This window comes from Stegostoma tigrinum, chromosome 44 (assembly GCF_030684315.1).
Source record: "Stegostoma tigrinum isolate sSteTig4 chromosome 44, sSteTig4.hap1, whole genome shotgun sequence".
Classification (NCBI taxonomy): Eukaryota; Metazoa; Chordata; class Chondrichthyes; order Orectolobiformes; family Stegostomatidae; genus Stegostoma; species Stegostoma tigrinum.
In genome coordinates, this window is record NC_081397.1 from 14558656 (window position 1) to 14586155 (window position 27500).

The 27500-nt window shown below is 55.7% G+C and overlaps 1 protein-coding gene and 1 long non-coding RNA gene across 4 annotated transcripts in view; both read left to right on the forward strand.

Annotated features, from left to right (window-relative positions):
- Positions 1-22: 22 nt before the first annotated feature.
- LOC125449924 (uncharacterized) lies at positions 23-7832 on the forward strand. Its single transcript, XR_009443344.1, has 4 exons — positions 23-117; positions 2159-2251; positions 3028-3172; positions 7442-7832. It is a non-coding gene; the product is annotated as an uncharacterized LOC125449924 (long non-coding RNA).
- A 2425-nt stretch (positions 7833-10257) lies between these two features.
- Positions 10258-27500, forward strand: part of leng8 (leukocyte receptor cluster (LRC) member 8) — a 24602-nt gene continuing 7359 nt past the window's right edge. The window contains exons 1-14 of one of the 3 annotated variants that reach the window (XM_048526000.2): positions 10263-10653; positions 13224-13414; positions 14123-14279; positions 16031-16147; positions 16540-16632; positions 19443-19659; positions 19855-19972; positions 21162-21347; positions 21574-21897; positions 22493-22639; positions 24696-24993; positions 26062-26163; positions 27011-27079; positions 27340-27469. In XM_048526000.2, coding sequence (XP_048381957.1) covers positions 13323-13414; positions 14123-14279; positions 16031-16147; positions 16540-16632; positions 19443-19659; positions 19855-19972; positions 21162-21347; positions 21574-21897; positions 22493-22639; positions 24696-24993; positions 26062-26163; positions 27011-27079; positions 27340-27469 — 2050 coding nt within the window. In that variant the 5' untranslated portion in view covers positions 10263-10653; positions 13224-13322. Of the gene's footprint in view, positions 10654-13223; positions 13415-14122; positions 14280-16030; positions 16148-16539; positions 16633-19442; positions 19660-19854; positions 19973-21161; positions 21348-21573; positions 21898-22492; positions 22640-24695; positions 24994-26061; positions 26164-27010; positions 27080-27339; positions 27470-27500 lie in introns of all 3 variants that reach the window. The other 2 variants (XM_048526001.2, XM_048526003.2) reach the window with 2 other exon arrangements.

Here is a 27500-nt window from a genome sequence, read left to right on the forward strand (position 1 = left end):
CGCCCCCCCCCCCTCTCTACCCAGCCTCTGGTCCTGTGTCAGAGAACGATGAGCGCCCTCAACTCGCAGATGCACAGTCTCCAAAGGGAAGCCATTGCCGAGTTCCCAGCAGCACGGGTAAGAGGTCACAGGGCAGAGCGGGTCTGAGGCACAGGAAGAATGCGTGGGATACGTGGAAATGACTCGAGCTCCATAATCCAGGCCGACACTCCCTCCCTCCCGGTGCCAGTGCTGAGGGAGCGCCGCACTGTCGGGGGGAGATGGATATACTCTCGCGGGGGGGGGGGACTCGAGCTCCATAATCCAGGCCGACACTCCCTCCCTCCCTCCCTCCCGGTGCCAGTACTGAGGGAGCGCCGCACTGTCGGGGGGAGATGGATATACTCTGTGGAGGGGGGACTCAAGCTCTATAATCCAGGCCGACACTCCCTCCCTCCCGGTGCCAGTACTGAGGGAGCGCCGCACTCTCGGGGGGAGAGGGATATACTCTGGGGGGGGGGGGACTCGAGCCCCATAATCCAGGCCGACACTCCCTCCCTCCCTCTCTCCCGGTGCCAGTACTGAGGGAGCGCCGCACTGTCGGGGGAGATGGATATACTCTGGGGGGGGGGGACTCGAGCTCCATAATCCAGGACCGTATTCTCTCCCTGAAATTGGAGATGGGAAGGAATTTCAAGAACGGGGACAGCACGGGAGCAGGCCCTTCAGCCCTCCATGCCTGTGCCAGCCCATGGTGTCTTTCTGAGCTGAAACCGTTTTGCTTCTGGCTGTACATATCCCTCGATCCCTGGCTGTTGATCTATCTCTCAAATGCTGTTGTTGTATCTGCGTCACACATCTCCTCTGTGAGGCCATGGGCTCTGTGAGCTCGGTCATCTCCTTCGTATTGTGCTGACAATTCCCCCGCTCTCTCGTCTCTGCATCTCTCTCTCACATTCTCTCTCTCTCTGTGTCTCTCTCTCTATTTCTCTCTCACACACATTCTCTCTCTCTGCGTCTCTCTCTTTCTCTCTCCCTCTCGTTCTCTCTGTGTCCTTTCTCTATTTCTCTCTCTCACACACACACACATTCTCTCTCTGTCTGCCTGTCTCTCCCTCTCTCTCTCTCTCTATTTCTCTCTCTCTCTCACACACACACATCCCTCTCTCTCTCTCTCACACACACACACACACACACAGTCTCTCACTGTATGTCTTCCTCTGCCTGTCTACCTCTCTCTCTCTGTCTCTCTCTGTCTGTCTGTCTGTCTGTCTGTCTGTCTCTCTCTCTCTCTCTCACACACACACACACACCCCTCCTTCTCTCACACACACACATCTCTCTCTCTCTCTCTCTCACACACACACCCCCCTCTCTCACACACACACACACACACACTTCTCTCTCTCACACACACACACACCTCTCTCTCTCACACACACACACACCTCTCTCACACACACACACACACCTCTCTCTCTCACACACACATCTCTCTCTCTCACACACACACAAACACATCTCTCTCACACACACACCTCTCTCACACACACACCTCTCTCTCTCACACACACACCTCTCTCTCTCTCACACACACACACATCTCTCACACACACACACACACACACACACACACACACACACACACACATACACACATATGTTCGCTCTCCCTGTGTCTCTCTATTTCTCCCTCTTTCTCTGTCCCTATTTCTCTTACACACACACACACAGTTTTTCACTGTGTGTGTCTCTCTCTCTCTGTCTCTCTCTCTCTCTCTCTCTCTGTCTCTCTCTCTCTCTCTCTCTCTCTCTCTGTCTCTCTCTCACACACATTCTCTCTCTCTGTCTTTCTCTCCCTGTCTCTCTCTCTCTCTCACACACACACACACTTTCCCTGTCTCTTTCGCTCTCTCTCCCAATTTCTTTCTCTGTCTGTCTGTCTCTCTCTCTCTCTCTCTCTTTCTCCTGCTCCCTCATTGCCACTGTCTGTCTCTCTCTTTCTTTCACACACTCCCCTGTTTGGGTCTCTCTCATTCTATCTATCTTGGTGTCTCTCTTTCGCCATCAATTTCTCAGTGTCTTTCTATCTCTCTCCGTGTATTCTGCCTGCATCGGTTTCTCTGTCCTCCTCCCTCTCTCTCTGTCCCTTTCACACTCTCTCTCTCATTTTCTTCAGATCCATTTGGAGGTGACTCAAACGATCTTTAACAGAACTGAGCAAGTGGTCTCTCATCTCACAGTCCTGCTGCACTGTTGGTGGATACACACGGTGCGTACCCTGCTATCTGTGTCTCTCTCTCTCTCTCGCTCTCTCTCTCTCCCCCGCTTCTCTCTCTGTCTCTCTCCCTCTCTCTTTCTATCTCTCTCTCACTGTCTCCCATTCTCTCTTTCCCTCTCTCTCACTCTCTCTCTCTCTCTCTCTCTCTCGCTCTGTCTCTGTCGCTCTTTCTCTCTATCTCTCAGACAGCTCTATGTCAATGTGTTACGCATGGGTCTCTTTGCCTCACTCTCTCGGTCCTTCTAACTCTCTCAATCGCTCAGTCTCTCACTCTCTGTCTCTCTCTCGCTCTCTCTCTCTCTCATGGATAACTATGTTCTCGTGTTGTGGGTGGCCATCTCTCTCTCTCTCTCTCTGTCCATCTCTCTCTCTCTGTCTGTCTCTCTCTCTCTCTCTTTCACTCTCTGTCTCTCTCTCTCGCTCTCTCCCTCTCTCATGGATAACTATGTTCTCGTGTTGTGGGTGGCCATCTCTCTCTCTCTCTCTCTCTCTTTCTCTATCCATCTCTCTCTTGCTCTCTGCCTCTCAGATACTTCTATGTCAACGTGTTGTGACACTCTCTCTGTCTCTCTTCCTCCCTCTCTCTCTCAGATAACTCTGTGCCTATGTGTTATGGGTGACCCTCTCTCTATCTCTCTGTCTCCCTCTCTCTCTGTCATCTCTCTCTCGTACTCTGTATCTCTCTCTCTCAGATAACTCGATATCAATGTGTTGTGGGTGACTCTCTCCCTCTCCCCCGGCTTCCCCTCCATCCCTCTCTTGCACAGCTTTACGAGGATGTTTTGAGGGGAGTGTGTTACAAAGCTCTGGAGGGTCTCTGTACCTCAGCCTATTCTCAGTGCTGACAGTGACGGCTTTCTGCTGTCTCGTGTGCGTCCTGCCTCAAGTCCAGCTCTACACCCAGAGACTCAGGTCAGTGCCCTCGGGGAGATCCTTCCCGAGAGAGAGGGACGGGGTCGGTGGCGGGAGGGGACCTGCGGGAGAAAGGGACGGGGGTGAGAGGGAATGGGGGGTAGGGGACGGGGGAGAGGATTAACAGGGAGGAGAAGGAAGGGGAGGGACAGCGGACGGGAGAGAGGGGACAGAGGGTGAAGAAGGGACAGGGGTGAGACGGGACAGTAGGGAGAAGTGGATGGGGTAGACGGGACTGGGGGACGGGTGGGAGAGGGGACAGGGGAGAGACGGGGCAGGAGGGTGAGGGGGAAGGACGGAGAGGGATGGGTGCAGAAGGCGGAGGAGGGGAGAGGAAGGGAGTCAGAACGAGAGGGGAGTGGAGAGAGGAGGAGAAAGTGGTATTGAGGAAGGGAGTGGCAGGGTGGATGGAGGGAGGGGGTAGGAGTGAATGAGGTGAGGGAGGATGGAGAGGGAAGAGGGAGTGAGAGGAGGTGGAAGGAGTGAATGAGGCGAGGGAGGGATGGAGAGGGAAGAGGGAGTGAGAGGGAGGTGGGAAGAGTGAATGAGGCGAGGAGGGATGGAGAGGGAAGAGGGAGTGAGAGGGAGGTGGAAGAGTGAATGAGGCGAGGGAGGGATGGAGAGGGAAGAGGGAGTGAGAGGGAGGTGGAAGGAGTGAATGAGGTGAGGGAGGGATGGCCAGGGAAGAGGGAGTGAGAGGGAGGGGGAAGGAGTGAATGAGGTGAGGGAGGGATGGAGAGGGAAGAGGGAGTGAGGGGGCGGCGAAGGAGTGAATGAGGTGAGGGAGGGATGGAAAGGGAAGAGGGAGTGAGGGGGAGGGGGAAGGAGTGAATGAGGTGAGGGAGGGATGGAGAGGGAAGAGGGAGTGAGAGGGAGGGGGAAGGAGTGAATGAGGTGAGGGAGGGATGGAGAGGGAAGAGGAGTGAGGAGGAGGGGGTAGGAGTGAATGAGGTGAAGGAGGGAAGGACAGGGAAGACGGAGTGAGAGGGAGAGGGAGGGAGTGATGAGGCAAGGGAGGGATGGAGAGGGAAGAGGGAGTGAGAGGGAGGGGGAAGGAGTGAATGAGGTGAGGGAGGGATGGAGAGGGAAGAGGAGTGAGGGGGAGGGGGTAGGAGTGAATGAGGTGAGGGAGGGAAGGAGAGGGAAGACGGTGTGAGAGTGTGGCGGAAGGAGTGAATGAGGTGAGGGAGGGATGGAGAGGGAAGAGGGAGTGAGGGGTGGGGGTAGAGGTGAATGAGCAAGGGAGGGATGGAGAGGGAAGAGGGAGTGAGAGGGAGGGGGAAGGAGTGAATGAGGTGAGGGAGGGATGGAGAGGGAAGAGGGAGTGAGAGGGAGGGAGGGGAATGAGATAAGGGAGGGACGGAGAGGGAAGAGGGAGTGAGAGGGAGGGGAAGGAGTGCATGAGATGAGGGAGGGATGGAGAGGGAAGAGGGAGTGAGAGGGAGAGGGATGGAGTGAATGAGGTGAAGGAGGATGGAGAGGGAAGAGGGAGTGAGAGGGAGGGGGAAGGAGTGAATGAGGTGAGGGTGTGATGGAGAGGGAAGAGGGGGTGAGGGGGCGGCGGAAGGAGTGAATGAGGTGAGGGAGGATGGAAAGGGAAGAGGGAGTGAGGGGGAGAGGGAAGGAGTGAATGAGGTGAGGGAGGGATGGAGAGGGAAGAGGGAGTGAGAGGGAGAGGGAAGGAGTGAATGAGGTGAGGGAGGGAAGGACAGGGAAGACGGAGTGAGAGTGAGGGGAAGGAGTGAATGAGGTGAGGGAGGGATGGAGAGGGAAGAGGGAGTGAGAGGGAAGGAGTGAATGAGGTGAGGGAGGGATGGAGAGGGAAGACGGAGTGAGAGGGAGGGGGTAGGAGTGAAGGAGGTGAAGGAGGGAAGGACAGGGAAGACGGAGTGAGAGGGAGAGGGAGGGAGTGAATGAGGCAAGGGAGGGATGGAGAGGGAAGAGGGAGTGAGAGGGAGGGGGAAGGAGTGAATGAGGTGAGGGAGGGATGGAGAGGGAAGAGGGAGTGAGGGGGAGGGGGTAGGAGTGAATGAGGTGAGGGAGGGAAGGAGAGGGAAGACGGTGTGAGAGTGTGGCGGAAGGAGTGAATGAGGTGCGGGAGGGATGGAGAGGGAAGAGGGAGTGAGGGGTGGGGAAGGAGTGAATGAGGCAAGGGAGGGATGGAGAGGGAAGAGGGAGTGAGAGGGAGGGGGAAGGAGTGAATGAGGTGAGGGAGGGATGGAGAGGGAAGAGGGAGTGAGAGGGAGGGAGGGGAATGAGATTAGGGAGGGACGGAGAGGGAAGAGGGAGTGAGAGGGAGGGGGAAGGAGTGCATGAGATGAGGGAGGGATGGAGAGGGAAGAGGGAGTGAGAGGGAGAGGGATGGAGTGAATGAGGTGAAGGAGGGATGGAGAGGGAAGAGGGAGTGAGAGGGAGGGGGAAGGAGTGAATGAGGTGAGGGTGTGATGGAGAGGGAAGAGGGGGTGAGGGGGCGGCGGAAGGAGTGAATGAGGTGAGGGAGGGATGGAAAGGGAAGAGGGAGTGAGGGGGAGAGGGAAGGAGTGAATGAGGTGAGGGAGGGATGGAGAGGGAAGAGGGAGTGAGAGGGAGAGGGAAGGAGTGAATGAGGTGAGGGAGGGAAGGACAGGGAAGACGGAGTGAGAGTGAGGGGGAAGGAGTGAATGAGGTGAGGGAGGGATGGAGAGGGAAGAGGGAGTGAGAGGGAAGGAGTGAATGAGGTGAGGGAGGGATGGAGAGGGAAGACGGAGTGAGAGGGAGGGGGTAGGAGTGAAGGAGGTGAAGGAGGGAAGGACAAGGAAGAGGGAGTGAGAGGGAGAGGGAAGGAGTGAATGAGGTGAGGGAGGGATGGAGAGGGAAGAGGGAGTGAGAGGGAGGGGGAAGGAGTGAATGAGGCAAGGGAGGGAAGGACAGGGAAGACGGAGTGAGAGGGAGGGGGAAGGAGTGAGATGGAGTGAGTAAAGGGTGGAGGGTAGGAGAGGAGGGCTGAGGGTGAGGGATGGAGTGAGGGACTGAGAAGGAGCTCTCACCAGTGGCACTCCCTGAAAACCTTGTGTATTTTTACATCCCATCCCTCTCCCTCCCTCCATTCCCTCTCTCCGTCCATTCCCTATCTCCGTCTGTCTCCCTCCATCACTCCCTCCATACCCTATCTCTCTCTCTCTCTCTCCTTTACCCTCTCACTCCCTCCATTCCCTCTCTCCGTCCATTCCCTATCTCCGTCTGTCTCCCTCCATCACTCCCTCCATACCCTATCTCTCTCTCTCTCTCCTTTACCCTCTCCCTCCCTCCATTCCCTCTCTCCGTCCATTCCCTATCTCCGTCTGTCTCCCTCCATCACTCCCTCCATACCCTATCTCTCTCTCTCTCTCTCCTTTACCCTCTCACTCCCTCCATTCCCTCTCTCCGTCCATTCCCTATCTCCGTCTGTCTCCCTCCATCACTCCCTCCATACCCTATCTCTCTCTCTCTCTCTCCTTTACCCTCTCACTCCCTCCATTCCCTCTCTCCGTCCCTTCCCTATCTCCGTCTGTCTCCCTCCATCACTCCCTCCATTCCCTATCTCTCTCTCTCTCTCCTTTACCCTCTCACTCCCTCCATTCCCTCTCTCCGTCCCTTCCCTATCTCCGTCTGTCTCCCTCCATCACTCCCTCCACTCCCTATCTCTCTCTCTCTCTCTCCTTTACCCTCTCCCTCCCTCCATTCCCTCTCTCCGTCCATTCCCTATCTCCGTCTGTCTCCCTCCATCACTCCCTCCATACCCTATCTCTCTCTCTCTCTCTCCTTTACCCTCTCACTCCCTCCATTCCCTCTCTCCGTCCCTTCCCTATCTCCGTCTGTCTCCCTCCATCACTCCCTCCATTCCCTATCTCTCTCTCTCTCTCTCCTTTACCCTCTCACTCCCTCCATTCCCTCTCTCCGTCCCTTCCCTATCTCCGTCTGTCTCCCTCCATCACTCCCTCCATACCCTATCTCTCTCTCTCTCTCTCCTTTACCCTCTCACTCCCTCCATTCCCTCTCTCCGTCCCTTCCCTATCTCCGTCTGTCTCCCTCCATCACTCCCTCCATTCCCTATCTCTCTCTATCTCTCTCCTTTACCCTCTCACTCCCTCCATTCCCTTTCCCCATCCTTCTGTCTCTCTCTCTCTCTCTCTCTCTCTCTCTCTCTCTCTCTCTCTGCCCCCCCCCCGTCTCTCTGTCTCCCTCCATGATCCTCTCTCTCTCTCTCTCTCCTCCTCCTTCCACCCCCACTGCCCTCCCTCCGTTCCTCAGGACCCCGGGACGCTGTGACCTCGAGGAGGACGATGGGGAGGAGGTGGGCCACTTTGCGAGCCAGGCCCCGAGGCGACCCCACCAGGTTCGGGACTGGGTGCCCGCCCTGTGTCCCTACCCTCGGCACCGTGCCAGGCCTTCTGGGGTCCGGGCCTCTGCCCCACCCATCTCCTTGGCCCAGCTCCCTCACTATGCGTGACTCCCTGCCAGAGAGCGGGGGACAGGGGAGCCAGGTAATCATTGCCCATCTGTGGGGTGTTGATGGGGTCGGGGGTGGGCGGGCATCGTGCCATCTTCGTTCTGACGCCAACGATCCACCTGAATCCCCCTTAAACCCCCACGCGCCTCCCCCCCAACTCTGCCCCTCTGCTATGTTCAAATAAATCAACCCCTTCCCAAAGCAAAGACCATTCTCATGTTTCTTCAACATAACAACTTCCAGCTTTATGGGGCACCGCTTCGGGGCATTTGGGCGTCTCTGGCTGGGTGCCGCATTTATTACCCTCCCCCGTCCCTAGCTGCCCCCCCCCCCCCCCCACAAACACCTTTGGGATTTGGTGGGGGGAGGGGTGGCGGGGGAGGGGCGGTGGCCTGACTTCTGGAACCGCTGCCCTCACGTGTGCGGTGGGTAGACCCCTCCGGGAGGGAATTCCAGGGATTTCGACCCCTGAAGGAACGGGGCCGGTGTGTTTCCGGGTCGGGGCGGGGAGGGGCTCGGAGTGGAGAGGCTGGGGCTGGCGGCGGGGCCGGGGGGGGGGGCGGGTGCGAGTTTCCCACAAGACAGTACGAACTGCTGCGGCTGTGCCTGAGCGTCTTGTAGACGGTACGCGCTGCTGCGGCTGTGCCTGACCGTCTTGTAGACGGTACGCACTGCTGCGGCTGTGCCTGAGCGTCTTGTAGACGGTACGCGCTGCTGCGGCTGTGCCTGAGCGCGTTGTAGACGGTACACGCTGCTGCGGCTGTGCCTGACCGTCTTGTAGACGGTACGCGCTGCTGCGGCTGTGCCTGACCGTCTTGTAGACGGTACGCGCTGCTGCGGCTGTGCCTGACCGTCTTGTAGACGGTACGCGCTGCTGCGGCTGTGCCTGACCGTCTTGTAGACGGTACGCGCTGCTGCGGCTGTGCCTGACCGTCTTGTAGACGGTACGCGCTGCTGCGGCTGTGCCTGACCGTCTTGTAGACGGTACGCGCTGCTGCGGCTGTGCCTGACCGTCTTGTAGACGGTACGCGCTGCTGCGGCTGTGCCTGACCGTCTTGTAGACGGTACGCGCTGCTGCGGCTGTGCCTGACCGTCTTGTAGACGGTACGCGCTGCTGCGGCTGTGCCTGACCGTCTTGTAGACGGTACGCGCTGCTGCGGCTGTGCCTGACCGTCTTGTAGACGGTACGCGCTGCTGCGGCTGTGCCTGACCGTCTTGTAGACGGTACGCGCTGCTGCGGCTGTGCCTGACCGTCTTGTAGACGGTACGCGCTGCTGCGGCTGTGCCTGACCGTCTTGTAGACGGTACGCGCTGCTGCGGCTGTGCCTGACCGTCTTGTAGACGGTACGCGCTGCTGCGGCTGTGCCTGACCGTCTTGTAGACGGTACGCGCTGCTGCGGCTGTGCCTGACCGTCTTGTAGACGGTACGCACTGCTGCGGCTGTGCCTGAGCGTCTTGTAGACGGTACGCACTGCTGCGGCTGTGCCTGACCGTCTTGTAGACGGTACGCACTGCTGCGGCTGTGCCTGACCGTCTTGTAGACGGTACGCACTGCTGCGGCTGTGCCTGACCGTCTTGTAGACGGTACGCACTGCTGCGGCTGTGCCTGAGCGTCTTGTAGACGGTACGCACTGCTGCGGCTGTGTCTGAGAAGTGGGCGGAGTGGATATTTCTGGGTGTGGTACCAATCAGGGTAGCATGAAGCCATGGCGGTGGGCGGTGAGCGGGTGCTGCTTTGTCAGTTGACAGTGTCGAGCTTATCGAGTCTTGCCGGAGCTATCCCCGCTCAGTTTCTGGTCGATGGTAAGCCATTGACAGTGGGGGCTGGGATTCCCTGACGGTACCACCATTGCACGTCGGGAGCGGCAGGGTGGGATGTGTTGGAGATGGATATGATGGGCGCAGACGACCCAGGGAAGAGTTTCGTGTCCTCCGTTGGACACTTCCTCAGAGCCGAGCGAGGCCAAGGAGCTCAGCTATCCATGAAGAGGGCAGTGGCGGCAAAAATAGCAAGGGGCTAGTAACGGTGCGATGGGCGGAGCGGCCGCGGCCGCCCAAGGTGGGGGCAAGGCATCCCTCTCGGTGACGTCACAATCAGCCCTCTCGATCAGTGGAATGATGGACAGACGGGGGCGGGGTCAGAATGTGATTGACAATTCATAAGACCATTGGCAGCGGCGTTTGGGCCAGCCCTTTTCGATTGGCCATAGTAACGCCAATCTAGCGGAGAGCCGCCAATAGTCGTAAAAGGCGGTTGGACAACGCGGTTCACGCCCAGTGACCGCGGCACGCAGACTGGCATAAGGATAAACCAATGGCAGTGGGAAAGGGCGGGATAAGTACCCTGATGGACGTGCTGCTCACTTGGCTGATTCGCCGGACGTACGCGAGGTGGGCGGGTCTTCGTGACGTCGTGCGAAGCGTCCAGGGCAGTCGAAGACGACTGCGATTGGCGGAAGAATGAAATGAATGCGCGCTGCAGCCAATGAAAACGTAAGACACGAACAGGCGATTGGATAACGGTGGGCGGGAGGCGGGGCGGCGGTTGATTGGATTTTGGGGGACGATTGGCGTGAAGAATATCTAATGGACTACGAGTTGTGTGAAAAAAGGGTGGGAGTTGGGTCAGCGAGAGCGTTCGCGGGGTGTCGGAGACGCGCGGAGAGAAAGGCGGAGCAAAAGGACGCGTGCGGTGACGAGCGCGACCATTGGCTCTCAGTGGAGGACGGACGGCAGGGCCATCCAATCAAACCGCCGTTATCGGAAGGGTGGGTCTCAAGCCGTGGTATGGTAAGAATGACAGGAGGGCCAGGGGCGAAGGAAATGACGTCTGCAGGAGGAGGCGTTCCGGGATGACTGACGGGCCGGAGCCGACGCGGATTGGCAGGAGCCGGCGGAAGTGGTGCGGGTACGGGCCAAGGTGACGGTTGGAGCCGGCGCCATTTCGTGAAGGGACGGACGGAGAGAGCAAGCGCAGTTGGGGAGACAGTTATAGAAAAATATCCCGAGAAAAGTGAGTCAAAAACATCAGTAAAATAACACACAACAGTTCCAGACAGCTAGAGACAGTGTGTGTATAAAATAATAAATATGTCAGCAAGCATTATATAAACAGCCCAGAAAGGCGTTAAATATAAGTAATGTAGAGAGAGAGAGAGAGAGAGAGAGTGTGTGTGTATGATAGTAGATGTATCAGTAAATATTATATTAATGATGCAGAGAGAGAGTGTAAAATAGTAAACGTATCAGTAAATATTATATTAATAATGCAGAGAGAGAGTGTAAAATAGTAAATGTAGCAGTAAATATTATATTAATAATGCAGAGAGAGCCTGTAAAATAGTAAATGTAGCAGTAAATATATTAGTAATGCAGAGAGAGAGCCTGTAAAATAGTAAATGTAGCAGTAAATATATTAGTAATGCAGAGAGAGAGCCTGTAAAATAGTAAATGTAGCAGTAAATATATTAGTAATGCAGAGAGAGAGAGTGTGTAAAATAGTAGATGTAGCCGTAAATATTATATAAAGCAGAGAGACAGGCAGTGAGTGTGTAAAATAGTAGATGCATCAGTAAATATATTAATAATGCAGAGAGATTGTGTAAAATAGTAGATGTAGCCGTAAATATTATATAAAGCAGAGAGACAGGCAGTGAGTGTGTAAAATAGTAGATGCATCAGTAAATATATAAATAATGCAGAGAGAGAATGTGTAAAATGGTAGATGTATTAGCAAATATTTTATAAGTAATGCAGAGTGTAACATAGTAGATGTATCAGTAAATATTATATAAGTAATGCAGAGAGTGTGTAAAATAGTAAATGTTGTAGTAAATATTTAAGTAATGCAGAGTGTGTGTAAAACAGTAAATGCTGTATAAGCAATACAAAGGAAAAACAGACAATATATAGAATAATAAATATATCAGGAAATATATAAACAATACAGAGAGAGAGTCAGACAGTCAGTATATAGAATAATAATAGTATCAGTAAATATTATATGAACAATCCAGAGAGTCTGTAATATAATAAATAATATGTAAATAGTTCAGACAGGCAGTGCATGTGTTAAATAATAAATATATCAGGAAATATTGTATAAACAATGCAGAGAAAGAGAGACAGTAAGTGTGTAAAATAATAAATAAATCAGTAAATATAATATAAACAGTCCAGACATGCAGTGTGTGTAACATAACAGAGCAGTAAACATTATATAAGTACTGCAGAGAGTGCAAAATCATAAATATGTCAGTAATTATATAAACAATGCAGAGAGAGAGTGTAAATAATAAATAGATCAGTAGATATTTTATAAGCAATCCTGAGAGAGAGAGAGAGAGAGAGAGAGAGTGAATGTGTAAAATAATAAATATTGGTAAATATTATATAAACAGTCCGAAGAGAGAGAGAGAGTGCGTAATATAATAAAGATATCAGAAATATTATGTAAACAGTCCGGAGAGAGATGGTGTCTAAAGTAATAGATATATCAATAAATATATAAGCAGTCCATAAAGAGTGACACTGTGTCTGAAAGTACAGGAAACTAGAGAGAGAAACGAGCTGTTTTATTTTGTTGTCTGTGTTGCTGTCTGGGCCATTATTTGTTGTCTGTCTCTAATTGCCCAGAGTGCAGCTAAGAGTCAGTTATATTCCCCTGAGCCTGCAGTCACTTGCAGGCCAGGCTGGTTATGCACATTACCTGGTGGTTTTGATAGCATTCCAGCGCAGTTTTTACTCACTCATTATTCCAGACGCTTCATTGAAGTGAAATGTCACGCTTTGCCTTGGTGGCGTCCAAGTCTGTGGTCCTGGATTTCTCACCAGCGTCCCTCTCAAGGCAAGACTCTGGAGAGATAGCCCTCACTGTGAGCACCAGGAGCCGCTCAGTCCCTCGTGTCTGCCTGCGTGCCCCGGTGAATGTGCCGTTCCTTTCCTCCCTGTGAACCTGAACAACCTGCTTGCTCAGATCACCAGGCCGAGTCCCCTTCAAATGCTTTGATTAAATGTGCCAGCCGTGTCCGACTGTGCTACCCTCACCCGCACCACTCACTGCCTCTGTGTAATCTATCTTCCCGCACCGGTTCCGCTGCTTTTCCCAAATACTTCAAATGTGCTCTGTCCACCTTTTCACAAGCTGGAGCGGTTTCACCCTTGATCTCTCTTCCCCTCTGGGTACTCGTCTCTGGACCTTCCCGTAGGAAAAGATCCCCAGTTTTTCCGAACCATCTCCAGAAGTGAAATTCCGCATCACCTTCTTCCAAATCCCCTGCAGCAGTCACAGATTTCCTGATGTCCCATCAGGTGTACGTACCGAGTGGCACAGGCATTTGAATCCTGTCAATGGGGCAGGTACACCTGGCCTACGTTTGCGCCTGGTTTCCCCCTCACGGCCCAGGGATAGAGGCACAAAATCCATTTTCGGTCCACCCGAGTCGTCTACGCTGGCGCAGTGCACACATTGGACCCTTCTTTAATTGTTGGGAGATTCACTGCGGGCAATCAGCGTGAATATACAACGAAACATCATCTCCTCTTGCTCTGTGTGTCTCTCTCTGTCAACATCGCCTGTTACAGCCCGTCGAGGAGCGTGCGTGCCATCAGCCAGCTGCGGGAACTGTCGACCGGGCAGCGGAAGCGGGGCGCTGGTGGGATCCAGCAGCCGACCCAGGGGAAATGGCCACATTGCAACAGCAACAGCAGCAGCAGCAGCAGAGCAACCAGGGCCAGACCTGGATCGGGAACCAGGCAACGCAGGCAGCGCAGTGGTGAGAGTGGGCAGGAGGAGGGCCGAAATCTGGGCAGACCGGCCCCCCCCCCAGCTGCGATGGTGTGGGCAGCAGTGGACGACAGTTAAGACTTGACAGTTGCTGTCCCCAAGAGCCAAAAAAAATGATGCCTGTATCAGCACTGGCTGTCCCAGTCTATACATGACAGGGCAGCTGTTTGTGTCAACGTGGCCTGTCCCACTATCGGCCCTGGAAAGAGATCCCTGTGTCTGCACCGACTGTCCCTGTGACCCTCCCTGAGGGAGCTGCCTGTAGAAGCGCCGACTGTCCCCGTGCCCCTCCCTGAGGCAGCTGCCTGTAGAAGCGCCGACTGTCCCCGTGCCCCTCCCTGAGGCAGCTGCCTGTAGAAATGCTGACTGTCCCTGTGCCCCTCCCTGACGCAACTGCCTGTAGAAATGCTGACTGTCCCTGTGCCCCTCCCTGACGCAACTGCCTGTAGAAGCGCCGACTGTCCCCGTGCCCCTCCCTGACGCAACTGCCTGTAGAAGCGCCGACTGTCCCCGTGCCCCTCCCTGAGGCAGCTGTCTGTAGAAGCGCCAACTGTCCCTGTGGAAGCTGCACGTTTCCTGTTTTTTAGTGGGGTTGGTGATCAGTGAAACTGACTGGGCGAGGGTGAATGGGACGGTTTACCCCGTTGCCGCGCTGCGAGCAAACTGACATTCTGCTGTTGCATTTACCCCCCACCAGGGCCCAGCAGTATAGCTGCGCCGGCAGTGCGACGACAGAGAATTCCGGGAAGCAGGAGAACCCGGAGTGGGAGAAGGCCCGGCAGGCCCTGGCCAGTATCCACAAGGCCAGCTCGCAGTCTGGGGCAGGTAGCACTACTGGGCAAGGAGGTACCCAGGTAATTGGCTGTCCCTGACTGCTGCAGCTTCTCTCTCACTGGTCAGCCAGTCAGTTCAGGAGGAGGCCAGCCCTCATACAGGAGGGTATAGATGGGCTGCTCTATGGCAATAGGAATTCAGTCCAAGTCAGTGTGAGGTGCACTTGGGCCGGACTAACAAGGCAAGGGAGTCCACGATGGGCAGTCGGACCCTGGGAGAGACACAAGGTCAGCGGGACCTCGGTGCGCTCGTCCATCGTTCCCTTGAGATGTCAGGAGAGGTGGATAAAGTGGGTCAGAAGGTGTGCGGGTGTGGGGGCGCATGCATCTGCCTTTGTGAGCCAAGTGTTTAAGAGCAGGGAAGTGCTGCTGGAGCTGTACAAAACATGGGTTAGGCTGTATGGCGAGAGTATTGTGTGCAGTCCTGAAATCCACGTTATGAGGCCGATGTGATAGCAGACGGTGCTGAGGTTGAAGAAGGATTTAGATGGGTGCTTGCAGTGCCAGGACACTGCACCAATGATCATCTTGATGAGATTGTACTGTCGGACCCCCCCCATTGCTCCCAGTAGTCAGAAAGAAATGAAGGAGCAAATACATAGGGAGATCTCGGGCATCTGTAAAAACAATTGAGTTGTGACGGTTGGAGTTTCAACTTTTCAGACTTCAACTGGGGCTGCTGTGGTGTTGAAGGGCTCGGATGCAGAGGAATTTAAGTGTAGAATGAGCAGAATTTGACCTCCTCCTGCGGTGTGCCACAGGGATTGAAGCTGGCTCCGCAGTTGCTTGTCATTATGTATAAATGATTTGGATGAACACATAAATGTAACGAGTAAGTTTGCAGGTGACACCAAAATTGCTGGTGTAGTCAGCAATGAAGAGGGTTATCAATGGGCCCAGGCGGAGCTTACTTTTGATAAACGCGAGGTGTTACATTTCGGTAAGGCAAGCCAGAGCAGGATTTACGCAGTCAATGGTTGCTCCCTGGGGAGTGGTGTCGCACAGAGAGACCTAGGGGTGACGATACATATTTCCTTGAAAGTAGACAGAGCGGCGAAGGAGGTGTTTGGCATGTTTACCTTGATCGGCCAGAACATTGAGTACGGGAGGTGGGACATCATGTCATGGCTGTGCAGGACATTGGTGAGGCCACTTTTGGAGTACTGCACACAATTCTGATCGCCGTGCTGTAGGAAGGATTTAACTAAATTGGTGAGGGTTCAGAAAAGATTTTCCAGGATGTTGCTGGGAATGGAGGGTTTAAGTTAGAAGGAGAGGCTGGATAGGTTGAGTTCTGTTTTCCCCCCTGGCGTGTTAGAGGCTGAGACATGACCTTATAGAGATTTATAAGATCGTGAGGGCCGTGGATAGAGTGAATAGTCAAGGTCTTTTCCCTGGGGTAAGGGAGTCCAAAACCAGAGAGGCATAGGTTTACGGTGAGAGGGGAAAGATAAAAGGGGCTTTTTCACGCAGAGGGTGGTGTGTGTATGGAATGAGCTGGTAGAGGTTGGTAGAGTCACAATGTTTAAAAGGCATCTGGTTGCGTTCGTGGATAAGTAGGGTTTAGAGGGATGGGGCCAAATGTTGGGCACATGGGCACTAGTTCAGTTTTGGGCAACAAATGTGGATGTGTTGGATCAAAGGGTCTGTTTCTGTGCTGAATTACTCTGGGAGATGGGAAGAGAGGCAGTCAGGTGGTTGTTTCTGACCAGACTAGATGGGCCAAAGGGCCTGACTGACTCTCATGCCTTGTGTTTCTGCTTTGGCCACAGAGTGCTCAGTACCTGGCACAGCAGACAGACCCGGCCGCCATGCAGCAGTATTATCAGCAATGGTATCAGCAGTACAGCTACAATTACTCTTACCCCTACTACAGCCCCTACCAGATGGTGAGTACTGCCAGTCCGGGCACACACTGGGGCGGGCTGTTGTGGAGAGGATGACGGGACATAGCACTTATTCCCTCGAGGGTTGCAGTCCCTCGGAAAGGTGCTGGCAGGCTAGCCAGACTGCTGAGCCTTGTGTGCGCTGGCAGCATCCTTCCCTGTGTTTTCGCGCTCTGTCTGTCTCTCTCTCTTGTGTGCGCGTGCCTCCCCCCCCACCATCCCCGCACCCAGTTGCAGTGTTGTGGACCTGGCGTGATGTCCACGAGAGCAGCCCTACTGTATTATTTACAGCTGAGTGCCATTGCAGCCTTGTCTCATATTTGCCTTGTGTCGAGTTGCGCACGGCCTTGCTGTAGAGCCTCTGTTTGACCGCTTCTCCTCCTGTATCATCACAGAACATGTATTCGGGCTACCAGGGGCAGTACAACATGCAGGGTTCCTACCCAGCAACACAGCAGGCTACACAGCACAGCAGTAACCACACACAGGTACGTGTTGTTCCCCTCTCCCTCCGTCCACCTCTATCCTGGGCAGGATCACTGACCCGGTTTCTCCCTCTCGTCGGGAAGCCCATTACTCCACAGGCATTAGCGATCCCAATCGGGCAGGGAGTGAGGGGTAACGAACGCTGGCCCAGCCGACAATGTCCGCAACCTGTGAGTGGATTAGAGCAAAACATAAAGCAGTCCCCTTTCAGCGGGGGCACAGTCTCCATGGCTTTGTGAAAGGGTGATGGCGGTGGGCAGCTTCCCCCGCAGAGTTCCTCGCCAGCGGATCAGGGCACCCAAAGAAGCTTTGGTTCACTGGGTGGGGGAGGGGGGGAAGCCAGCTGCATGGAACGGCGCTCTGTCAATGTACCCGTGTGGGTTCTCGGAGCTGGCACCACGGCCGCTCACTGCTTTGGTGTCCAGCCTGGGTGAAGGGTGCTCTCGCCTCACCGGTCGGAAATCGGGGTGCAAGGTGGGAAGGGCGGAGTGTAATGTGCGATGGTGTGAGTCAGGACCGAAAAAGCAGCATGTTGTTTAAGTGCCAGGGGAAAGGGGTAGAAGATCTGGGCGTCCTCGTGGAGGATTCAGAAACGAGCACAGCCAACAAGGTAAAAGCCAGGTCCCTCCCATGAGGGTGTTGGGTGGGGGTTATTGTCGATGGATATTTTCTCACAGCTGGAGGGAGGTTTGTCACAGGTCTCTACGGTGGGTTGGGGGGTGGGTGTCAGCATTTGGGACCCTTGCTTTTCCTGATGATATACATCAGTGATCTGGATCCTAGTGAGCAATTTAAATAGGGTTGTGAACTTGGGAAGGAGGACAGCGCGGAACTCCAAAAGGACACTGAGAAATCGGCGGGGTGGGGGGTCGATTGGTGGCAGATGAGATTCAGTGCCGAGGGAAGTATGAGGTATTGTGCTATGCTGGGAGGAACGTTGAAAAAGAGCATAAAATTAGATGGTGAAGTTGTAAAGGGAGTGTAGCTGGAGCAGGGTGTACATATGTGCTGGTAATTGAAGGCAGCACAACCGGTTTGATCTTCAGTTGTTTTCCATTCTTTCGTGGATTATGGGCGTCGCTGGCTAGGCCAGCTTTTATATCCCTCACTGCCCCCCCCTCTCAAAATTGCCCAGAGGGCAGCTAAGTGTCAACCTCGTTGCTGTGCATCGTGTAAGCCAGCACAGGTATAAGTGGCAGTTCCCTTTCCCAAAGGATATCAGTCAACGAGATGGGCTGAACATCTGGGGGCCAGCAACGCACACATCATTAACTTGTTGCAACGTGTATAAATGCGAGTGCAGGAGGTGTGCTTAGTAAGTTTGCAACATTGGGAGTGTAGCAAACAGTCAAGAAGGTTACCTTCGAGCACAACGGGCCGTCGATCAGATGGGCCACGGATTGCCAGGTGGGGTTTAATTCAGATAAATGCAAGGTGCTGCATTTCGGTAAGGCAGGTCAGGGCAGGACTTGTACAGTTAACGGTGAGGCCCCAGGGGAGCGTTGCCGAACAGAGAGAGCTCGGGGGAAGGAGCAGGTACAGCATTCCTTGAAAGCCGGGGTGGCAGGTAGACAGGGCGGTGAAGTCGGCCTTCGGTAGGCTCGCCTTTATTGTTTGGCGCATTGAGTACGGGAGCTGGGAGAGTTGAGCTGGGGAGCTGTACAGGACACTGGTTGGGGCCGCTTTTGGGATACCGTGTTCGATCCCGGCCTCCCTGCTGCAGGAAGGATGTTGGGAAACTTGAAAGGGTTTTTGAAAAGATTTTCGAGCACGCTGCTGGGGTCGGAGGGTTTGAGCTGCAGGGAGAGGCTGTGTCGGCTGGAATCTGTTTTCCCTGGAGCATCCGAGGCTGAGGGCTGACCTTCTCGAGGTTTATAAAATGCTGAGGGGCATGGATAGGGTGAACAGTCAAAGTCCCCAGAGTACAGGAGTCAAAAACTGGAGGGGGATAGTTTTAAGGTGGGGGGGGGGGGACAGAAAGGGACTCAAGGGGCAACTTTTTCACATGGGGCTGGGGTGCGTATGGAACAAGCTGCCGGAGGAAGTGCGTGGGAGGGGTGCTGGTACAGTTAAAACATTGAAGAGGCATTTGGATGGGGAGAAGGATAGGACGGGTTTAGAGAGACCGGGGCCAAATGCTGGGCAAATGGGCCTGGATTAATTTTGGATTTCTGGGTCGGCACAGGTGGTTTGGGCTGAAGGGTCTGTTTCCGTGCGATAAATCTGTATCAGTTGAATTTAAATTCCCTCTGCCGTGTTGGGATTTGTACCCAGTTTCCCCTGAACATTGCCTGGCTCTCTGAATTAATAGCCCAGCAGTAATACCAGTGGGCCATTCACCTCCCCTGTGAATACAGCCCCTGGTGGCCTGTGGCTTTTTGGAAAAAAAGTGGGGGGTGCGTAGAGGTGATGCTGAACTCATGGACGCCTGTTGGAAATTGAAGGCGTGGGCCAGGAAGTTTGGACGCGCGGGTGGGGGGGGAATGTTTTCACCCAGAGGGTGGTGGGGAATCTGGAATCTGGAACTCAGCCCCTTTAAGGGCGGGAGAGGCAGATACCCTCATCGGGCTGAAGAAGTGTTGAGATGCGTGCTCGTGACGCCGACCATGTTTGACTGGTGCAGACTCAATGGGTCGACCTCTCTGACTGTGGCAATTACAACCCCCCAGCATGCCTGCGTCGGAGGCCCTTCAGGGGACCGTCCCCACGGCCGGCCTCCTCGGGGTGTGGGGGAGAAGGGAGGAAGGTGGGGGGGGAGGGGTGGGGAAGGAATGTTTCGGATGCTAACGCAGATCTCTTCCCCACCCCGCAGCAGCCACCCGTTCCAGGTTTGGAGGACAGCTTGACCTACCCAACTTCCCAGCAGTCCCAGGGAGCGGGTGTTCAGCCGCGGGAACAGCAGAGCCAGCAGCAGAAACACAATGCGACGGGAGGCCCGGGTTCCAGCCACCAGCAGCAACAACAGGGTCCGTACCCTGACTCCGGGGGTAAAGGCAAGAAAGGGCAGCTGCTGTGGCAGCGGATGAAACGTAAGGAGTTCGGGATGGGGTCGGGGTGGGGTGTGAGGCGGGGTCTTGCGTGCACATCTCTTTTTTTGGGGGGGGGGGTGCGGTGGTTTGTGGATTGAGGGGATTGCGCTGACGTGGGCGGGGAAGAGGCGCGGGCTGTATGTACCAGCCCGACGCGGCGTCCCTGTGGTTAGTGGTTTTCTTCTGTGCTTTCAGAGGCACCGGGCAGCGGGGGGGTCAAGTTCAACATCCAGAAGCGGCCATACACGGTCGGCAGCCAGAGCTTCGGAGGCACGGCGGAGCAAGGCGGGGCGAACTTCACCGAGTCCGACAGGTACCCGAACCCCTCCCCGGGCAGCGAGGCGGCATCGGGAGGTCTGGCCGGGGTGGGGGGGTCAGGCTGCCACGGCGCTGAGCGCAGACCTTTAACCGTGATATTAGTTTGACCCCGCTGTGGGGGAGAGGGGGGTGGCGTGAAACCAAGCCGCAAAGTGCCAAAGAAACTCAGCGGCGCCCGTGCAGGGAGCGCAGAGTTCACGTTTTGGCAGCCACCGATAAGGGTCACCGGACCCCCAAAGCGTTAACTCTTCCTTCTCCGCGCAGGTATTGCCGGACCTGCTGTGCTTCTCTCCTCCCAGCGATTCTCAGATTCCATTCCTGATTTGCCGGGGCATCCGCTGCCTGCTTTTGCTCCCTCTCTGATAAGGAGGGACGCGCCTGCGCCGGAGAGATTTGCCGGGGTGGGGGAGGAGGTGGTGTTCACCGGGATGTGGCCAGCAGCGAGTCAGGTTGTGAACTGCTAATGGGCTGCAGTTGTCTTCACCCAGCATTCTCTGCTTGAGGGAGGGAGCGGGTCGGGGTGAGATGCGCAGAATTATGTCGGGGCGTAGACTAGATGTGAAGTGGAGGGATCAGTAATTTCGGGGTGGGGGGGGCGCGGAGGAGCAGGAGGTTCCGTTGAGATGGAAGGAAGTGTGCGTTTGACCCCGGTACTTATCTGGAGCTCGGGGCTTGTGAGAGTGGCAGATGCAGGAACATTCCTGATATTAAGACGCGCGATTGAATCGTACAAGTGCTGAAACTTGGCTGGGACAGACACAATGGGCCGAAGGGTGCCTCTCCGCGCTGGACAGGGCTCACGCTCTGGAGGAGATGGGGAAGGACTGAGGAGGAGAAGTGTCTTCGCCCAGAGGGTAGGGAGCTTGTGGGACTCAGAAGGTGCCGCAGAAAGTGGTCGGGGGGCCAGAACGTCATTCGGGGAAAAGGAGGATTCGACTTGTTAGGGGCGAAAGGGAGATCGAGCGAAGGGGGTGGGGGGAGGTGCGGTGGTGGACAGGGGACCGTGTTGGGTGGTCAGCAGGATTGTGACTGATCGGGTGTGAGAGCAGGAGTCGAGAGGAGGCCTGTGTCAGAAATGAAAGGTGACCTGTTCGGCCGGGTTGGCGGGGGGACACAGCCTGGGACTGCAGGCTCCCATTTCGTTTTCTGGCCATGCTGACCGCAGGAACGTTATCGGTTTGCAGCGGCTCTCCGACCAAGCCGGACGACTGGCCGCAGGCAATGAAGGAGTACGTGCAGCGGTGCTTCACCGCATGCGAGACCGAGCCGGACAAGGACCGCACCGAGAAGCTGCTGAAGGATGTGCTGCAGGCCCGGCTCCAGGATGGCACCGCCTACACGATCGACTGGAGCAGCGAGCCCCTCCCAGAGTACGTACCCTCCTCCGCTGTGTGTGTGTGTCTGCAACGGGGGTGCTGGACTGTGGGGGCTGAGCCTGTTCCTCTGTGACAGGCTGGAGGAGGGAGGGCTGAATGGCCTCCAGTTCCTCTGACAGGCTGGAGGAAGGAGGGGCTGAATGGCCTCCTCTTCCTGTGTGACAGTGAGGGTTGAGGTGGTGGATATTATTGGATGTATTAGTTCAGTCTCTCTCCGCAGTCTGAGTAAAGAAGAAACCAAGTCCACTCCCCCGAAGAAGAACCGTTGGAGCCTGCCCAGCAGCCAGTCTCACCGAGGAGGCCTGACCTCGAGCCCCTCACAGCGAGGTTCCCTGTCGTCCACAGCCAGTCACCGCAGTGGCCCGCCGTCCTCACAGCGTGCTCGGGGCATGGGACAGCCCTCCCGCTTCGGCTACCGCAATGTCTTCACCCGGGAGCAATCCAGCTCGTCGTCCAGCGCAGGCTCCCATTCCCGATCAGCTAGCCGGTCCCGGTCCTCTTCCCGATCACCGCTCAGGCGTCACCACCGCAGGCAAGGACACGGGTGCGAGGCCTGCGCGCCACCTCCCACCACCCAAGATCTGTCTCCACCTCCTCTTCGCTCTCATCGCTCCCTTGTATCTGTCCTCTCTTCTTCCCCCCCCCCCCCAACACTTCATCTGTTCCTTGTGTCGTGTGCATCCTCTCTCTGTCACGTTCTGTCACACTCTGTCTCTCCCTCATGTTGTGTATGCATCTCTCTCCCTCACATTGTCACACTCCACCCCTCCCTTGTGTTCTGTACTTGTCTCTCTCTTTCACTCCCTTCACCCTTGTGTACGTCTTTCTCCCTCACGTTCTGTCACACTCCATCTCTCCTTCATTTGTATATGTGTCTCTCTCTCGTGCCGCCCTCCATCTCTCCCACATGTTGTCCCTTTCTGCCTCTCTCTCATGTTGCGTACATCTCTCTTTTTATTTCTCTCTCTTTTTATTTCTCCCCCCCCCCCCCCCCCCCCCCACCCCTTGGATTGTGTACAAATCTCTCTGTCTCTCTCCTGCGTGTTCCCCCCCCCCCCCCCCACTGTCTCCAGGATTGTCATCTCACAGCGATTTTTATTCTCTTCCCCCCCCCCCTCCCCCTCACCATGTGTGTTCAGTGACAGCGGCTCAAGCTCAGAGTCCGAGAGCAGCTCGTACTCGGGCAGTGAGACCCGGGCTGGCTACAGGAAGCCCCTGCAAAAGGGACGGGGCCGAGGCCGAGTGGAAAGGGGCCGGGGCCGAGGGCGTATGCAGAGGACGCGGAGGTAAGGTGTCGCCCCAGGGCGGGGCCTTGGCCTGGGGCCTGCAGTGTTCCAGGGTGATGACGGTGGGTCTCGGTTTGCGTGGCTGGGGGCGTTCATGCTGGTACTGAGACGACAGCGTCACTGTGTATCTGGCCTGTAGCAGTGGGGGTTGGTGACCGAGTACTGCTTCAGGCCTGCCCAGTGTCCTCATTGCTGTCCGGTGTCAAGCAACATCCCCACCCACCCACCTGCTGGCCCTCAGTTGTCTCCTACATGTTGGCGTGCTCGGGACTGTTCAGTAAATACAAAGAACGGGACGGCCTGCACCAACACATGGTGTCTTTCTAAACTGAAACCCTTTTGCCTCTAGGCTGTCCGTATCCCTCTATCCCCTGCCTGTTGATATATCTGTCAGACGTTGTATCTGCTCTGACAGCTCATTCCAGGCTCCTACCACCCTGCGTGTGCGTTGCATCTCATATCTCCTTAAAACCTGACCCCCCTTTTTACCTTAAACCTGTGTGGCTTCGTAATTGCTATTTCTACCCTGGGAGAAAGCGTCAGACTCTCCTTTCGATCCAGCCCTCCCCATAAATTCTGTGGACTTTGATCAAACGGGCCCTCATCCTCTGATGTTCAAGTGAAAATGAACCGAGTTTGTCCAAACTCTCCTCATGACCAATACTCTGTGGAGTAGGCAACTTCATATTAACCGTTTTGGCACCCTGTTCAAAGCATCCACACCCTTCTGGTAGTGTGGTGCCCAGAACTGCGCGCAGCATTCGACATATGGCCTGAGTAAAGTACACAGTTACACCGTGACTTGCAGATGAGTGAGCTGAGGGCAACCATGTCATGTGCTTTCTTCACTACCTTATCCTCTTATGTTATCACTTTCGTGCAACTGTGTGCCTGTATGCCCAGATACTTCTGTATGTTGATGCTTCTGAGGGGTCTGTCATTCACTGTGCTCCTGTGTTAGATCTTCCAAAATGCTCGGTTACAGAGAAGCACTTTGCCGGGATTCATTCTGTGTTGCATTTATCAGGCCAATGTGTCTGGGATACAGGCAAACAGTTCTGAGGCCCCGCGTCTGATGAAAGACAGACTGGGCATGCGAGACAATCCAGAGAGGCTTCCCTTGGCTGGTTCTCGGTGTGGAGGGGCTCACTGATGACATGTGTTGAGCAGATCAGGCCTGTCCTCGTTGGAGTTTAGAAGGAAGAGAGGTGGCTGATTGAGGATTCTTAGAGGGACTGGACGGGGAGACATTTTGTGTCCCCTTGTGTGGGAGAGTCTAGTGCCAGAGGGGCTTCGTCTCAGAATGGAGGCCGGGAGGCGGTCTCCCGTTGAAGACGGAGATGGGGAGGAATATTTTGTGTCCGAGAGGAGTGAATCTCTGGAATTCAGTACCGCAGAGGGCCGTTGAGTATATTCAAGGCTGAAATACTTAATTGGGATGGGGAAGTGAGGGTTTTCGGAGAGGGGCATTGCTGAAGGCAGGAAAGCGCAGTTGAGGATGCTCAGATTGGGCCACGATCTCACTGAGACAGTGGGGCAGACTCAATGGGCTGGATGGTCTGCTTCGACACTCGGAAGGCCTGGCATGCCACCCCCCCCCCCCCCCCCCCCCGCTTCTCCCTGCAGCAGTTTGGTGCGTTTGTCGCAAAGGCACTTGCGCGCTCTCTCGCACACACGAGCGGGAGAGCCGTGCGCCCTGACCCTGTGCCACTCTTAGGGGGACAGGAGGGAGCACAGTAGCGCGGGTAGGTAGGTTAAGCTGACCAGCCCCGTCTGTCCGGCTGAACTCCCCCGGGGTGGGGTGGGGGGGTGGTGTGCAGCCACCGGGAAAATATTTTTTTGAGGGGTGTGTGGTGGGGCAACCCTTGTCAAGTCTTTTAACGGGAGAGAATTTGGCTTGTGATGTGGGATCTTGCTGTGCATGTGCTCGGAGGCGAGTGGTGGAGCGGCGCGACCGCGCTGTCTGAAGTCAGGTGTGTTTCGTTCTGACCCCAGGATGCTTCCCCCTTCCTTGTCACTCCCTACCCCCCCCCCCCAACCTCCCAAAAAAAAACAGGGACTTTGACGCGACGGGACCCGGTAAGAAGAGCCGCCGGGTGAAGCGTCACGGCCAGCTGGCCTTCGAGGACCCCGACAAGGAGTTCAAGAAGCAGCGGCGGGCTGCCCGCTTCCAGCACGGCACCCCCAAGAGGCTGCGCGGTGAGCCCCTGGTTCTGCAAATCAACAGCTTCGACAGCAGCACCGAGCCCCTCGACTGGGACCACATCAAGATCGTCGGCACCAGCCAGGAGGTCACCAAGCACTACCTGCGGCTCACCTGCGCCCCTGACCCTTCCACGGTGCGGCCTGTGCCGGTGAGTGCGGTCCGTCGCTGTCCCGCCTCCGCCGAAACCAGCGCCCGCTGGTTTCCCCCCCCGCCTCTGCTTCATGTCCACGTCCAGCTGGAGTCACCGGGAAAGAGTGATCATAACGTTAAATAGGTGGCATTTGGCTGTTCCATCCTGGCATAGACAAACCACCCCCCCAAACATAACTGTGGGCGCCTCTGCTTGATGGAGTGCCAAGTTGTCAAGTTTGAGGCTATTCTCATCGGCTGTAAGAAACAGAATCTGTGTTTTCTTTTTGAGTGGCCCAGGCCTGGTGGGTGTGTGCTGTGTTTCGGAGGGACCTTGGTGGCGGCGGGTCACCCTTGGGCGAGGAAGTTAGCGCGCAGCGGGAGAGGGAAGGGCGCGCTGCGACCGGAGGCGGGCCGGCTGGGATGTTCTGATAGGGTGTCGAGGGGAGACCGCCCCGGGCGCAGCGAGGAAACGAGGCCGTTCACCCGCTGGGGGACAGAGGCGGAGGACCTGTCTTCTCAACTCCCTACCCCCCAACCCAGAGAGACGGACACGGAGACAGGGTGCCTCAGAAACTCAGTGGGTCTGCAGGCGACTGTGCAGAGTAAAGCCGAGCCCGATATTTCAGGTCCGGCATGATGGCTCCACTTCACAGTCTCGTGTCTCGATCATCTCTGTCCGTGGGATCAGGGTTGGGGGGCGGGGACAGGATTGATGAGGGATGGCGCTGAAGGGCAGTCGATACTGGGGTTGCTGAGGAGTCCTGCTTCTCCTCCTCCACCTCCTGTCACAGAGAGAATCTCCCATCCCACCCCACCCCACCCTGCGCCACGCCTCCTTCCTTGCTCGCTCTCCCGCCGCGCCCCACCTAAACCTGGTCATCTGGCTTTGTCATGCAGTCATCTCTATTTGGATGGCTTCAGGCTAGGGTCCTGGTGTTTGGCAAGGAACTGATTATTGTGTGTCTCTCTCTCGCTCGCTCTGTCTCTGTTCTTCCCACCCCCAACCACCCCCACTGTGCTCGCTGTCTCTCTCTTCCTGGCTCTGCTTGCTCTCCCTCTCGCTTGCTCTCGTTTTGTGGCCCAGGTTCTCAGCAAGTCTCTGGCCATGGTGAAGACTCACTGGACCACCCACCAGGACTATGCGTTCGCATGCGAGCAGCTGAAATCGATCAGGCAGGATCTGACGGTACGTGGGCAAGGGAGTTGGGGTTGCTGGGGGGTGGGGGGTGCTTCGGTCTGTGGCTCCCTGGCTATCAGAGTTAAGGGGAGAGGACAGGATGTTCCCTTCCGAGACAAGAGAGCACAGTGAGGGTCGTGGATGGAAAGCGGCAGCTCCCCGCTTTTAGATGTGACGGCGAGAAACTTGTTCTGCTGTCTTCTTTCTCTATCAATTGATGGAGGCTGAGAAATGGAATATTTTCAATCCTCACCCCCCTCCCTCTTATCTCCATCACCTCCTCCAGCTGTCTTCAATCCTCACCCTCCCATTCAAATCCCCTCCCTCCCTAGCTCCGTCACCACCTCTAGCCCCTACAGTCCTCGCCTTCCTGTTCAAATCCCCTCCCTCCCTGTCTCCATCACCTCCTCCAGCCCCCTACAGTCCTCACCCTCCTGTTCAGATCCCTTCCGTTACCCCTTCCCTCCCTACCTGTGTCACCCCTAACCACTCTCTGGTGTCTCTGTGCCCCTCTGATGTCAGCCTCATGAGCTTGATATTCTAATGTCAATCGATGCACCATGGAGAGCCGTGCCTTTGACCACCTGGAAGCGCGCGACAGTCTGGATTATCCACCCTGAATGTTTCTTCCCACCCCCTCTGCCTGTCTTTCTTGTCTCTGTGTCTGTCTGTGCCTGTCCCCAGCCACACCCCTCTCTCTCCCCCTCCCCCACCCTCTTCCCCCCCTCTCTTTCTCTGTCTCTCCCCCAGCCTGGCTCCCTCTCTCTGCTGGAGTGCCCTGTGTTCTTTCTAATGTGTGTGTGAGAGAGACCTTGGCAAGGCCCTCATTCCACGGTCTCGCTCCTGTTTCCCTCAGGTCCAAGGGGTACGCACTGAATTCACAGTTGAAGTCTACGAGACACACGCACGGATTGCTCTGGAGAAGGTAAGAACAGGCCCTCAGAGGGACCGAGGGCTCAAATGTGCACTGGTCTCTGTGACAAGGTTCAGTGTGAGAGTGAGGGGGCCAGGAGGCAGGCTGTGACTGGGCGGGTCAGAGGGAAAGTTGGGACTGAGGGTTAAAGGTGACTGTGGTGGGATCAGGGGGCGGGCTGTGACTGAGAATTACCGGGGGCAGTTCAGGGAATGCTGGTTTGAACCAACTTTGTGTTCCTGTCCTCTTTGCCCACACCTCCCCAAACCCAGGGCGACCACGAGGAATTCAACCAGTGCCAGACCCAGCTGAAGTCACTGTACGCTGAGAACCTACCGGGGAATGTGGGGGAGTTCACAGCCTACCGAATCCTCTACTATATCTTCACACAGAACTCTGGAGGTACGTTCCAACGGATGTTCTCTGTGTGTGT